The sequence below is a fragment of the Poecile atricapillus genome, chromosome 3, assembly GCF_030490865.1.
Source record: "Poecile atricapillus isolate bPoeAtr1 chromosome 3, bPoeAtr1.hap1, whole genome shotgun sequence".
NCBI lineage: Eukaryota > Metazoa > Chordata > Aves > Passeriformes > Paridae > Poecile > Poecile atricapillus.
The window spans coordinates 63944675-63960070 of NC_081251.1; the positions used below are offsets into that span (position 1 = coordinate 63944675).

Here is a 15396-nt window from a genome sequence, read left to right on the forward strand (position 1 = left end):
ATGGAGGTATTTTGTAGTATAACAGGTACAGTTATGTTGCTTGGGCATACCCTAGAGATGCAAACTAAAACAAAAGGTAATGGATACCTGTAAAATGGACTGCTGGTGTTACAGAGACACAAACTCACACTTCACCTTCTCCAACAAGGGCAGAGATAGTCACCCTGTTGGATAGTCACCCCAAAAGGCACATCTCAGGGGTGGGAGGTGGAGGCATCATGCCCACCCCTCAGACTATGGACCTCCAGGTGAGGAGGAACTACATGGCTGTATCCATGGTAGAGACAACAGTGTCTCTGGAGCAGAGCCTCTTCTTATAACCATGGGCAGAGCACACAGTGGGACCTCAGATTTTCTCAGAAGTTTCATCCCAGGTTTCTCAGGTTTCTCAGTTTTCATGTTCCAGCAACCAGGTGACCAGATGACCCAGCAGACTCCCCAGCTGTACCACCCCAGTGAACGTTTAAACCTGAAACACATCTCATGCCAGGCAGGTATATTTTTTTAACAGTAATGGCAATGGGTTAAGCTGGTAATATGAACCATTCTCATGTGTCAAATGTGTCTAGAGTATGATTTTATGTCCAAGCTGTGGCCTTGGTACCATCTGGTTTAATAGTATGGCAGCCCCAACTACAGTGGTTGTGAAGCCACAGGATCATGATGTAATGCATGAGTGGCTCACTACCTGTGCTGAGGATGGGAACGTGCATAGATAGTGAGTGCAGTAATAAAAATCATGATTTGCACACTGATTGCTTCTTTCCTTCTATAACCACAGCCTAAGTTCACGTGGCTTGATCTCATGTGAACTGCCCCACTGACTTCTAGATGTTCGCAAAGAGAAAGGTTCTATAAAATCCAGAAGCATTCTTAGAAATTTGATGTAAAAAAGTGTATTTCTTTTGTGGCCTTACCTTAGACATACAGTACCCTCAAGATTTTAGATTTAATGAAAACATTACTCTTGTACTGCAGACAGCAGCTTGGAAATATGACCAGAAAAGTAAGGAAGGCAAAGAAAAAGCACCTCAAGCATTCTTTAAAAAGAACATTCCAAAATCTAATTTTCACATCAGCATCTTGTTATTCTTGCAGCCTGACTCATAAAATGCTGAGTGTGTGTGGGAGAGGCGACGGGGAGTGAAGGGATGGCACTGCCATTTAAAAAATTATTATAAATGGATAAAATGCCGACTGTCTGCATTTTACCCTCAAGACATCATTAACTGACCAAGATTATTGCCATCGTCTCTATTGAACAATGCAAAGATGATTAGTTTTATTTCTTAAATTTAAAGGAGGCTGTCATGAGACTTGACAGCAACAAATGCAACTTGTAAGGAACAGCTCCAGTCAGGAGTTTTCTAGACAGTTTTAGTGATGTTTCTTTTTTTTGCTCAAAACACAGCAATTTAAAATATGTACTTGCATGATCACGAGTAGTCTGGATTGCCATAAAGAAAAAATTCCCTGTATCATTTAGTTTGCTGTGTTTGTACCGTTTAGTCCCTCTTGCTTCTGCTGACACAAACTGGTTTTGTTTTCTTTTCTGCAGAAGGGTTTCACCCCTGGCTGTCACGCACCACAACATCCTGCTGGCGTGCGGGCTGCAGACCGCAGAGAGGAAGGTTTGACTTTTACATCCAAATGCAAACCCTGCTGTCTTTGGTGGCTTTGGAAATGTAGGAGAAGCGTGCTGTGTACAGCCTAAACTTAGTAAAGGCAGTGGGACTGTGGTATTGCCATGTTTTAACCCTTCTTTCTCTGGGCCGCGTATCATTATACTTTTAAGACAAGATGTGTTCAGTAATGTCAACAAAGCTGCCAAGACCTGTACCAGAGTGCACATCTATGAATGGGGTCCCAAGCATGATTGGGAGCTCTTTTTCTCACTATGCAAGGTGTCTGAGAGGGAGCAAGCAATGTGTGCTACAAGCTTATGGGTGCCTTCCTGCTTGAAATATTCTATGACTTTATAAACCGCCAAAAGTGTTCATAGAGAAGAAAACAATTCTGAGAAGTCCCACCACATCAGTTCCCTGCTATTGGGCCAGCTGGCTGGACGGCTTGAGTGGAACACAATGCAAATGTAAGCACACAGAGAGGTCTGGTTTCCCAGACACAAAGACACAGGTTAGGGAATCCCGCTCTTGGCTCTGAGCAAACCGTTCAGCCTCAGTGTTGCTTGACACAGAAGCACAGACCAGCTTCCCAAGGAGCCTGAGGCCCAGCTTTTCACACAGCAATTTCTCTTCACCTGCTGACATTTTTTGGCACACCATGGTGCCACTCAGGGGCCTAGTAACAACCTGCACCCACCTGCTGCTGATGCCACCACCCTCTTCAGGCCAGAACCAATTCATCAAGATAATGAAAGGTGTCTGAGTGGGTGCTTAAGGAGAAAATTACAAATATTTTTGTGTAAAGCTAAGGTCTACTCAATGTCCCTGCTTCCCAGCACACATCCTTGGTTGACTTTAGGCATGTGTGTGCCTTGATACCCTGTGGTCGTGTGTCTGAGACAGGCATTTTGGTGTTCAGTAGAGACAAGGTGGCAGTGCCTCTGGTAATTGGAAGGTTTGCATGATTTTAGGTTCCCAGCAAAGTTTTCCAGTGAAACCTTAGGTGACCGTGGACTTGGAGCTACTGGAGTACCTTGCAGGCGTCACATAATTGAGTTTAAATATTCCAATGCCACTGAAGTTACCTGCAGCACAGTAATTTCCATGTTTGTGTCTTGACTTTTGTGTGAACTGTTTCATGGTGCTGAAGTCCTGATGGTGGGGTGCATCTTTGGCTGCTGTTGACTTTATTTCTTTCCCCCAAGAAAATTGAAAGCAGATTTCCAAGAAAATCATCCTGTGCTCCAAAATAGAATTTTATAAAGGAAGCTTTTTAGAACATCAGCTGCAGAGCTGGACCAAGGCCTCTTGGCTAATAAAGACCTGGCAGTAATATATCTTCTATTAGCAAAACTTTGCAAAAGACTTAATCCTGCAAGATACAGACTATCAATTTTGCTAACATGATCTTCTGTGTATTTAGCAGACTTAGCAAAGACCAGGAAATGTAGATCGCTATATTCTTATTCAAACATAATTGTCATTTTACAGCATGTTTCCCCACTGGGGAGAAAATAGTCAGGTTCTGAGTATCTGTTGTACCAATATGTATGCATAATATGCATATACAATTATATGGTGCATATCATTGTGCTCTCTGGAAAAGAGCATGGCAAGGTGGCAGCAAAACCCATAGTGTCACTCAGCTTTCAGTGGTTGTGCAGAAAGAAGATCCAAAAAGGAACAAGGTCATGGACATAATGCTGCTATATTTGTGAAAATTCTGTACTGGAAAATGCTCAGGTCTGACTCTAAGCATTCCTCTGAAAGGAGTTTTGACCTGGATCTGATCTGACAAGACTCAGGAGAGCATTTGTAGGTTGAACTCCCTCTCTAGGTTAGCAGGCTGATATTTGAGTCACTCAGGTGCTCTGGCAGAGATAAGCATAATCTGCAATGACATCTAGGCTACACCAGAAGATAATGCTGCTTCTGGTGTATTATTCAAAATACGTGCCAGCAGACTGGCTTCCACTGCTTAAATATGCACTGCAGTGCATTTGTGGCTAAAGCTGTACTCAGAGTGGCAGAACTAAACTGAACTGCCACCCTCAGGAAAACTTCATTAGAATAATTCACATTAGGCAGTTTATGTAACTCGATGTGAAAAACACTGCTTTCTAGAAACACTGTCAAGTACTTACCATCAAATAACCGATTCAACTTATTTTTAAACCAGAGGTACCTGGAAATACTGACCATACAGATTCCTGGAAATTGTTGCGCTGGAGCAACTCCTCAACCTGCTCTTGACTTTCTTTGAGAATGTAATTTCAAATCAAAATGCTGAAGATGTCTTGCATTGAAAATCAAATCACGAGGAGATCTTAACTGGTATGGGGTTTGCTGCTGAGAGAAAAGGCAGATCACATGAATTCTGCAAAATTACTGACTTTGCCAGTTTCCAAAAGAGACACGTTGTGCGTTTTTAAAAGTCCTTGAAAGCATGATTGCTATCATACTGTTATCACACAAAGGATTTTCAAGTAATGCTGAACATAACTTATGCTGCAGACAGTGGAACAAACTTTTAGGACTGTTTTTTATGCTAGGTGAAGATGATATAAAGACATCATTAAGGGTTAGTGTTTTGGTATAGAGCCATAAGGCCAGTCCTGTGACAGTCGTGGTGTCATCTCAGCAAAGGCTCTGCAACTATTTAAACATACTTAATATTTTGTGCTGCCAGAGTAGAAGAGAATCTCAGCTTATTTCTAAAACATCTAACTAATTTAAAATAAAACCACTAAGTATCAGTGGCAATATAATAAGTTTTCAGTATGTAAGAACTTCCTGCTTCTCTTCTTCATGTTCTTTCCTTCAGGTGTTTTTTTGTGGCAAAGCTTTACACAGGAATGAATGGCAAAAGTGACATTGCTTTCATCATTTGGAGCAGAAAGAATACCTCCAGCCAAGCTTTGGAGGAAATATGAGAAACACTCAAAACACAACATGCATTTTCAAAATTCGTTCCAACATGAGAGGCACATAAAAGAGTGTTGTGTATATTTCAATCTTTGCTTTGCTCATCCTCCCAGCAAAAGAACCTAAAAAAGCTATGCTCACTAGAGAAATAGCTGCAAAGTTTAAGATGTCACCACCCCTGTTATATATATGTTTTATATATAACATATATAAAATGTTATATAACCCTAAGAGGTTATGCAGACCTGCACCTCAGCACCTTCACAGTTAAAACTCTTTGAGAAGCACATGTATCTCCAGGTGCTGGATTTTGTATGGAAACAGCTGAGTGAGTGTGAGTGCACACACTCTGCTCCATCAGCTACTCTAACAGTCCCAGCTGAAGACATGCACTGATGACATCCTAAATTGTATCAGTTAGATTTGCCTGGAGCTCATCCAGCCTCTCTTGAAGTTTCCACCATGCTCTCAGGTGTTATGATGGAGACTGAATTAGCCAAGCTACACTTTCAATAATTTCCCAGCATTATTGCAGGTAATAGCTACCAATAGCTCTCATGCTGTTGTCAAAAATCTCTGATTCTTCCTACTCCCCCACAGTCAGAACTACTTTCTATTTTGGAATGACTGGTGCTCCTGTCTGACCTGCAAATTCTCTTCAGACCCATAGCTGGCAAGATCATGAACCCATCACGGAAGAGGGCTGATTGTACCACAGTTTACAGAAATAGGTAATTCCTCTTCCCAGCTTTCTATTATTGTGTCAAGGGCTCCAGGAACTACTTCTCATGTCCAGGCCATTTGCTGTGGAAATTATTTCCTCAAGAGATGTGTTGTCCCATGTATGGGAAGAAATGTTAGTATTTGATTTTCTCTGGGAAAAAAACATAAATTAGAAAGTCAACAGTGCTTGTATATAACCTGAAGTGAAAACCCTATGCAATTCTGAGGCCAGTAGTTACTGGATTAAACTTTGCACTAGAGGCAAATTCTTGGATATACATCTTTGTTCCTGTTGTTCCTCTCCTGCTTTCAGAAGCAGAAAGAAAATGAAACTCAACTGCCCCAGGCAGTACACAAGTCACATTCTTCTCTGATTATTACAGATGTATTTTAATTCCAAGTTTCTCTCTCTTTCTACGTGGTGTTCCCAGAAGCCCTGAGCGCTTTTCTCAGTGTTGTTAAGATAAATCTAAAATAAGAGAGACATAAAGGTCTCTTCCTAGTCCTGTCTCGGCTCCAACTCAGCTCTGAGCCTTACATTTACTGGTTTGGTTTTTACTACATTTTCAAGGCTGAGCCCTTCAGTGCTTAAAGAGCTGTCAGAAGCTTGAACAGAGAACTACTTGGCTGGGATAGGTTGGTACCCTCTGTACCAAAACTGGCATCTCAGACAATCACAAAGCACTTGGTATCTGACAGCATACTCAGGCTATTTTGTGAATCCAGACGATCCAGACTCAGACTTGCAGCAAAGCAGAAGCAAAACCAGCTGTAGTTATCTGGCAACACACAGCTGTCTGTTCTCACCCCTCTGGCAGAAGGCTTGGGTCTTAGTCCCCCTTCTTTCTGCCTGAGGAGCACAGGGGTGCAGGCACTTGCCAGCAGGTCTGGAAGCAGAAGAGCTGCATCAGAGTGACAGAGCACCGGAGCCAGTAAGCTGGGCTTAGCTCCTGCTCTGCTCCTTCACTCCAGCTGGCTTGGACCCAGACAGCTCAAGTTTCTCTGCATATCACCTCCGTGCTCTCCAGATTCTGGGGCCAGCACAAGCAGAAGCAGCCCAGATCTGTTTGCACACAGGATCTAAGTTGTTATCCTGTTGCACAAAGCAGAGCAAAACAAGATGAAAGGGGTAGCAGCTGGAACTACACAGCTTTGTAGAGATTCCATAATGATGCACTTATCAAACATTTTGCACTTGTAAAAGGCTGCTATGAGAACTTCACCCATCCTGCAGCTTTAAGAACTGCAGCTGTGGAGTAAGCACAGAGCAGTAAGCAATTTGCTTACCAATTTGCTGCTTTCCTTGTGCAGCAACTCCTTCTCCCTACCGGAGGGTGCACTTCTACCTGATAAAAAGAATCAGCAGTAAGCTCAAAAACAATCAAAAGGGCTTTTTACTTCCCCTCCCCCGGCACCTTCTGCCTGGAAAGGTAGGACTTGTGTGAGGAAAAGAATCACAGCCTGAAGCTGCTGTACTAACTTCCGGTTAACACTGCATGAAAGCATTCAGGGAGCTCCTCACCCACTTCCTTCCTAAGTCTAGAAGACAAGGAAATGAAAGGATATGACCCTGGCACAGATGAAAAAGGTACATTTAACATTCATGCCTTTTTGTGCACAAACTGGTCAATCCGAAGGACAGTCATTCTTCTATTGAATCACGCTGCAAAATTATTTCTATCTCGCTGTCTTGCTTTCTGAACAGCTGCTCCTTGCAGGAATTCAGTTTGCTTTCATTTCAAATTGCACATAAAAAGAGAAACCAAAGCAGTAAGAATAACACAAATTTAAATATGTGCTTTTATTTTATATTTTCATGGCACATTTTCATTTGTAAACATTAAATTACCGGTGCTCTTCTTCATATGTTGAAAATAACCACCAGACAGTTGAGAGAATTACCTGAGATTTAAAAAAAAAAAAAAAAAAAAGAAAAGAGAAAGATCTGGCATCTTTTACATTTCTCACATACAGTACCATTTTAGGAAGACTTACAAAAGGGAATGTTTTCCAAAATAGGACAGTTTTCTTTTGACTATAAAGATATACAAAATACATCAAAACACCTTGGAATGATCAGCCTTATTAAGAGTATGTTTCAAATCAAACAATTGCTTGATTGATCAAACTGTTTCAATCCCATTAATGCATAGCTGAAATACTGCATCAGTCCTGCAGCAGCATGATATCCACGTTGTCATGAACACCTTGTAAGAGCAGCTCTCCTTGGTAAGTGACGATCTTCCGTCGTTTTGCCGCCTTAAGCGTGCCCACCAGGGCCTCAAAGAGGTTGGCACACTTCTCATCAGCAAACAGCACACCAAATTTCACGCTCACTTGTCCATCAGCATCTAAATAAAAGACATAATGTAGATTTCCTTCAAGTTAGGAGGAGATAAGTAACTGAGGAGATAAGGTTAAACAGAGAACATTGAAAGTAAACCCCACTGTTTCCCAGTTTATTTGGGATCATATTATGAATGTTTATGATAAACAGTAGGCAGAACTCCTGCCTAATCTAATTTTGCCTTTCCTTACAGAGACTCATATCAAGGACCATATATCTGCTCTGTTGACTTTTATTGATGACTTTCTGAAACCTATGACAAGCACAGGCTATTGAACCTCTTTGCAGGGTTTGGAGGAAATTAGTTAAAAATAATTTAAATCCTAGAATATCTCAAACTGACGGAGACCCATAAGGATCAAGTCCAACACCCTGCTCCTCCAACCTAAATCTAAACCATATATTAAAATATATTTTTTTTTACATTTTTCCACTCATTAATATTTGAGGGTCACATTGAAAAGGCTGCAATGTGAATTTTCACACAAAGCAAAAATTAAAAAATATATGTTAAAGTTATATTATTCCTAAAAAGCAGATGCAGTCGTACAAAATGCAAGATGTACATAGGTGCTTAGGTTTTAAAACATAAGTGGAACTGAACAAATGGCACCAGAACTGACGTATAGGAGCAGGTAGCACATCCACAAACTGCACAAATATTTGTAAAGAAAGACCAGTTTCAGCAATGAAAACCAATCTTAAGAGAATATGGTACCTTCTAAGCAAGTTTAAGGAAGTTTGGAACTACACCTATAACTCCTGGATTAGTTTTAGGCATACAGACCAATTTCTTCCGAATAATATGATCACGAACAGAATTGAAATACATGAATTCTGAAGTAAAGAAGGAGGAAGGAGATGGAATGACAAGGTGCAACTTTCTTCTGTGGTGACTGTAGTGAGTACTGAAAGCCTAAAGAAAAGGTGACTCTTGCAGCTGACTCAGGATTCAGGGGGCAGGATTTCAGGCTGATATCCTCTGTGCTGGAGAGCCTTAAATGTTTGACTTTATAACAGAACTAGTTTAAAGGATGGAACACAGGCAGTACCGTACAGTCCAATATTAAGTGCATATGCAGGTTTTCAGGTTACCTGCTTATTTGAATTTGCCAAGTTCTTAGTTTGCTATAATACAACTACACCTGTATGACATGCATGCATGGTGACATGTATGGACATACACACATCTGTAACATGACTACATCCATGCAGAGATACTGCAATACTCACTTCTGGTTCCCAGCCGCCGAATCTCCTCAACTAAGAGGCTAATCTCATGTTCCACATTCATTGTGGTCTAGAAGGAAACAAAAAAATTTACAAGGTTATAAGGAATCGTGTAAATCCTTTGCACCATTCTGGCATGTTCTCATTTCTTTAGGAATGTCATGACACTTCATAAATCCCAGTAGCCTGGAGATGCATGACTACAGGATAATCTAGGATTTTAGTCTTGAACAGGTAAGAACCTCTGCACCTCCACATTTGAAGGGAGGAGAACAGAAGTTGCAATCTTGTTACATTCTATACACAAATATAAGGAGCCAATCTCAAAATATGACAGATGTAGGAAGGTCAAGGAAGAGAAGGGTTGTTGGTTTTAAAGAATGAGCTTAAGCTGCCACAGAATCAGAGCAACTCACTAACATCACAGGTCTTCAGGGGCTTTGCAACTTTCCATCAATGGCCTCATTTAAAATGGAACATCTGCCTTTAAATTTCTCTCTGGGATATGTGGTAGATTTGGTTTCTTAAACCACACCACAGCTTTCTACATATGCTGGGAGGATATTGCAGGCATGTATTACTGGTTATAGACACACATGGTGTATGAAAGGACAGAAGCTTCTGCATACCTGCTACTGAGAGCAGAACTGGTCCAAACTATGCAAGGGACCTAAGGCAGCCAACATTTCTGCCATTCAAAGTGATCCCGAGCATCTGCTTCGCTGTTAAACATATCCTGAGCACCTCTTTGCCATGAAATGCAGGGATTTGCACCAATGTCTACCAATGCCTTGCAACAGTTTAGCTTTATGTGGCACAGCATAGGGCAACACTACAGTCACGCACAACACTAGCTGGCTACAAAGCGTCCAAGGTTAGCAACTGCAGACACCTGAACCGCGTTTTATGGCCTATGCTGTGCAAAGCAGCATCAACACAATGAAACCTTTAGATGTTGAACTCCTAAAGCAAAAACTGACATTGAGGTAAGCACAAGAAACTGGGCATTACAGGCATAGTAAAGCATTGAATGCAGCTTTCACAGGTGCCAACAATGCAGCTTAGAACAAAAGCCATTGAGAGCTTCTGGAGCTGAGCACTAGCTAAAAAGGGCTCAGTGAAATTGCTGTTCAACAACTCTGTTGTTCAAGAAACTGGTGTTTCTGCACTAGTATGCAAGTGGAGTCAAAAAATAGACATCTGAATGCATCACAAACTCTTCCTATGAGAAAAGCTTCCCCTCCTTTCTTTTTTTATTGAGTTAAAATAGGTAAGAGTGACATAGTTCCACTTCCTGACGCCTTACGATTTACCCAAGAGGCAAGAAAACCTTTTCAGCAGAGTCTGATTTTTAAATCCAAAATTCACATGGGAAAAAAAAAAAAAAGTTTCTTTTTAACACGCAAAACTGAGCAGACTTAATTATCAGCATGGGCTTTGGGCAAAGCCCCAACCAAACCACAGATTCATTCCCTAGTGCACGGTAACAGCAGCACTGCAGCTGACACTGTTCATTCAATGACAGGTGACATGGAAACTGGATGTGGGACCACCGCTGCAAAGGGCAGGGCAGCCAGGCTGCACAGCCGCAATTGCCTTAGGTGAATTCTATAAACTTCCCGATTTTGTTTGACTCGGCACTAAATAGATCAAGCCAGCAAGGAAAATATGACCCATCTCTTAGAAAGCTTATACTCCCACTATTTGTCAGACTGCCAGTTTGGATATTGGTCATCACAACGGCATAATTATCTTCTCTTTAAAGACGTTCTTCTCGCGTTAAAGGCTCTCTTTTACTTTCAGCTTTTTAAATTCACGTTGACTTCTAATTATTTTCATACATGCACACCATCAGTATAAACAGCCACTATTTAGAATTTAAAAAGTTAAATTCTACGTTATCAGAAAAGACTTTTGAGATCAGAAAAGCGTGGCTGAGCAAGGAGCAGGGATGCTTGGTATTTCAAAACTTAAATATTTGCTTTATACTGTTGATGCTCAACACACCAACTACCGAAAGTGCACGCCAACTATTAGACTCTAATATTCCTGGTAGCAGTACACTGCTGCAAGGCGGTGCGTGGTACGGAAATTAAACTTCTCCTTATTTGGCAGAAACGCACCGAACCGCGGCGAGCGCGCACACGAACACACATACGAACACACACATACACAAACACACAAACACAAACACAAACACACACACACACACACACACACACACACACAGAGACATCTGACACCCACCGCGCCAACCTGTCCCCTCGCAGGCACTGATGGCCCCCGGCGGGACCTCACCGGGAGGCAAAGCGCGGTTCCGTCCCACACGCCGGTGGGATCCGAGTCCCGCGCAGGGAGCACCGGGAAGCGGGCCCCGCCCGGGCGAGCGGCAGCCGCGCCCGCTGCCCGGGCAGCGCCTCTGCCCCCGGCGCGGAGGGAAGGAAGGAGGGAAGGACGGCTCCCCGGGGCGCAGGGAGGGAGGGAGGGAAGGAAGGACGGACGGACGGACGGGCAGCAGTCCCCGACCCGCTCCCGCCCGCCGCCACTCACCCGCTGCCGCTGCTGTGGCCGCTCGGAGCCGGCGGAGCCGCGGGGCAGCGCCGGGCGGGGCCGGGGCCGGCGAGGGGCGGGCGGAGGTGGCTCTGCCCCCGCCGGGGCTGCCCCGCCCCCCGCGCTGAGCTCCCGCCGCCCCGGGGCGGCGCTGCGGCCATCTTGGCGCTGCCCGTGAGGGGTGCTGTGGGAGTGAGTGCTGGTGCCCTGCCCTGTTGGGAGCTCTCTCCAGGGTTAAATTCTTCCCGCCGCACGGGCGCTAGTGAGTTTGAGAGGTAAAACGCCTTCCAAGACCAGCCCTTCAGCAGCTCTCCCCCTCTTCCAGTGGGTTAGCTTTCTATAATTCACCGTGTTGCTTCTCCGTCACCGTCCTGTGCCCCATATGCCCCATCTCTGCTGGGTTCCCGGAGCGACATCATGCCGCATGCCTTAGGCCCCCCACGTTTGTATTCTCCTAGAAAAACAGTTCTCCTTCCAAAGAAAACGAACGAGCTAGGTTAATACCATTTACCTTCGATAAAGTTGTATTGCAGTGTATCTGTGTGTCCATTCAGCACCCATATCCTCGCACCCGGCGCTGCAGAAAGAACGCAATTTGATTTTTTCTGTTTTGTGTCATGGCATTCACTACTATTGTCTCTCTTTCTTCCTGTTCACCTCACAAAAACGATTACGTCCTCTCTCAAGGACTCAGGCATTTAAGCTGAGAGCTGCATCAACTCCTACAAAGCAATGAAGCTGCCGCCAACCTCCCAGTCAGAGTCAAGGCTCACACCAAGGCTCTCCCAAAAATTCTCACTGCCACAGCTGAAGGCATTGCCGTTCCCGGCTGTCTCTCCCACCTCCTCATCAGGCATGACTGCCCCTAAAGCAGAGTTGATAAAAGAAACTATTTCCAGCCCTTACAATTCACAGTTTTCATGCACTAGTTTCTGAAGGTGCCGCTGAGATTCTTTTTCAGACTGTGAGCTGTGCCGGTTGGGGCTGGTCCCTTATTACATTCTCCTGTGCCAGGTGTGAGGAGGAATAAATAGGTGATGGCACCTCAAACCACTGCATCAAGCTCTTCTAGGGCTCAAACCTGCAGGTAGATAAATTGGTTTGCACGATAGAAATGATGCCAAGAAGATCACATTTTTATCGCTGCAGGGATTATAGGCAATGCCCATTACTTTTCCAAGGGATTTTTTTTTGTTGCTGTTTCCATGAAAAGATTAACTTTCCCATTGAATAATCACTATTTATTGATCAGTTACAGAATCTTTGGTAGTTAAAAAAAACCCCAAAACATAACTGCTTTCTGGTTTTGATATGCTATCAAAATATTTTCCAGAACAGATTAGATGTATTTTACATCAGTAAGGAGTGCTTTTTGCAAAAAACAAACCTTGACAGTTAGGAAAATGAGATGAAAAAGGCTACATTCCTAAGTTGCTAATGAAATAAACAAAATTTATATCTATCTGAATTGAATCAAAAGATAGGGAAAATTCCCAGGAGAATATAGTATCTGAAGAGCACTGATGCTCTGTGCATATGATGCCATATGTGCATGCTGCTTTTCTAAAGTCTTTGTTGCACTGGCTGACAAAATGCTAAATACTACAGTAAAAAAGAAGTATTTTTTTAAGGTAGATTTGAGATAAATCTTTTAAAAGTGAATCTGATTAGTATGTTAGCAAATACATCAAAGATTCCCAGTTATTTAGCAGTATAGAATGAAGGTGCTTATCTTCTGGTTTTATTGTTGACAACATGCTTTCACTTGCACATAATCTAGATTTCTTAATCATAGAAAAACCTCATTACATTTGCACCAATAATGTAGGCCTTTGCATAATGTGATCGTTATTGTGGATAATTTATGTTTGATCAAGTAATAGTTTGTGACTTTTCAGACGAAAGGTATTATTAATATGCTGATGATGAAATCTTTTCTAAAATTCTTTTCAGTTTTGACTCATAGACCCTAATTTATAAGAAGCATCAATTACATATCTGAGAAAGATGAACAAAACTCTGTAATTCCTCATCTTATTTTCTTTTAACACATTTTTTTTTCTTTGAGTAAGCATAATATGTTTTTTTTATTCTGTCTTTTGAAAAGGAAGTGTTACACCCAAGTATTTGTCTCCAGGCATCAGGAGATTATTGATACACTTTTGTTACTATTTCTTTCATGGCCCTTCCTAGTCATAAAATGTTAAAATAGGTTAATAAGAAATCAAAACCATCTGTTATAATTGTAATTAAGGTAACAGATACTGCCAAAGCACAAATATTAGCTGGGCAGCATCAGAACTGAATGACTGATTATGTCCTCACAGGGGCAGCAGCAGTGAGCAGGACACATAATAATTACAGAGATGGTGATTTCTCATCATTCTGTTTCCACAAATTGTTGCTGTTTTGAAAATGATAGAAGTGCAAAATTGTCCTTTACAAGCTCACAGGACATGGAAATAGTGCTCATACATATTTCATATAACTGGTGAAGGACATCATCAGACTCATAATTCATTATGCATTTTAGCTGCATAAGTGTGCTCCCTAAAACTCATGAGATTCTGTCTTAAAGCAGACTATTCTGATTTGACCTTCCTTGGCATCTCACTTTATTGTTACTGTCCCCCCAGATGCCCATGAAGGCAGCCAAACAGAGGAATTATGCGCAATGTAAAAAACTTCGCTTGACAGCAACACAGTAAACATACTGCATCTGCTCAAGCCATCAATTTAACTGGACATTTTGCCTCCAGCAGGGACCAAGAGCAGGCATTTGGAAAACAGTGCAATCAATGAAAGCTATTGGGTTTTCTCCTGGCTCCTGGCACTTACTGGAGCAAGTAATTATTCAATCTTCTCCTTTCTCCATCACATTCCCTAATTTAATCTCATATAAGATGAATGTGTCTCCATGTTGCTGACCCTTCTTGTTTCTCTTTATAATCTTTCAAACAATTCTGTGTTAGTTTCTGGGATTGAAGTAGCAGAACTGTCAGTATTACTCAGCATGTGGGTATAGTATATACAAAAAACATAAGGATGTTTCCTGTTTTGTTCTCACTCCCAAGAATAAAAATTCCCAACATCTTAATTGACTTTTTGAAAAGTTCTAAGTGCTATGCACAATGGTTTCAAAAACTATTTCCAAAGCGGTAGGAATTAATTGTTCTGTTACAGATAATTAGGATTACTCTCCTGCCAGTACACTGCTTTGCATTTTTCAGTACCACCAGGTATTTTACTGTGTAATTTAAAATAGGTCACACAAACTTTATCACCTATTTTCCCATGTCTTCAATAACAGCATTGAATAGCACTGGAGGTCCAAATATAAATGGTACTAAGAGCGCTCTATAGAGTAATTAGTAACCTCTCTTGGTCATGACTATCAATTGACTATCAGCTTTACCTCCTACCTTTCAGTTGTTCATTGATTGTGAATGGAATCTGAATATCTTTTCACCCCATGAGGAATTAGTTTGGTAAAAGTACTTAATGTTTACAGTAAACGTGTGGTAAACATATTTGTTGTTACAGGTTTCTGTGGAGACAGGTGTGTAACACCATTAGGGCTAGGCCTGAAAAATTTAGGGGAAAGTTACAAGGTCATTTGCTAGGTAATTTGTATTTATATAAATTTATATTGTTTACATTGTTTTCCAGCATATATTAACTAGACATTCTTGCTTTACTAGTATATGTTGATAACCCATGCTGTTCTTGTTCTGTATAATAATGTTCTTTTTAATTTTTGTTGTATTATATGTGCTAATGCGTAGGCAGGCATATGCATCAGATGTGCATATACAGAGTGTTCTGTTGAGATCCTCCCCAGCTAAAAACCGATAGAACTGACACCATGATTTGCAGATTTCACTGTTAGATGAGATCATCTTAACAGCCTTCTTACATAATCCATGTCTTACTTTTGGCTTACAACACATTTTTGTTTGACATGTTGATTTAGTAGCGACATCAATTCCTGCTGCA

General features: G+C 41.8%; 1 protein-coding gene across 2 annotated transcripts; it reads right to left on the reverse strand.

Moving 5' to 3' along the window:
• Positions 1-7055: 7055 nt before the first annotated feature.
• On the reverse strand, positions 7056-11468 carry ABRACL (ABRA C-terminal like). Of its 2 annotated transcripts, none has more exons than XM_058836859.1 (3): positions 11401-11468; positions 8854-8920; positions 7056-7624 (listed from the first exon to the last, which is right to left on the reverse strand). In XM_058836859.1, the coding sequence occupies exons 2-3, from the start codon at positions 8912-8914 to the stop codon at positions 7440-7442; spliced, it is 246 nt and encodes an 81-aa protein (XP_058692842.1). In that variant the 5' UTR covers positions 8915-8920; positions 11401-11468; the 3' UTR covers positions 7056-7439. The 2 variants fall into 2 exon arrangements, with proteins under 2 accessions (XP_058692842.1, XP_058692843.1); XM_058836860.1 differs by lacking the exon at positions 11401-11468 and adding an exon at positions 11098-11328.
• Positions 11469-15396: the final 3928 nt, after the last annotated feature.

Excerpts from the sequence above, each read along its gene's own strand:
- ABRACL (XM_058836859.1), bottom strand. The coding sequence starts at position 8,914 with ATGAATGTGGAACATGAGATTAGCCTCTTAGTTGAGGAGATTCGGCGG. Across the intron at positions 7,625-8,853 it reads TCGGCGGCTGGGAACCAGAA|ATGCTGATGGACAAGTGAGC; the intron begins GTGAGTATTGCA and ends TCTTTTATTTAG.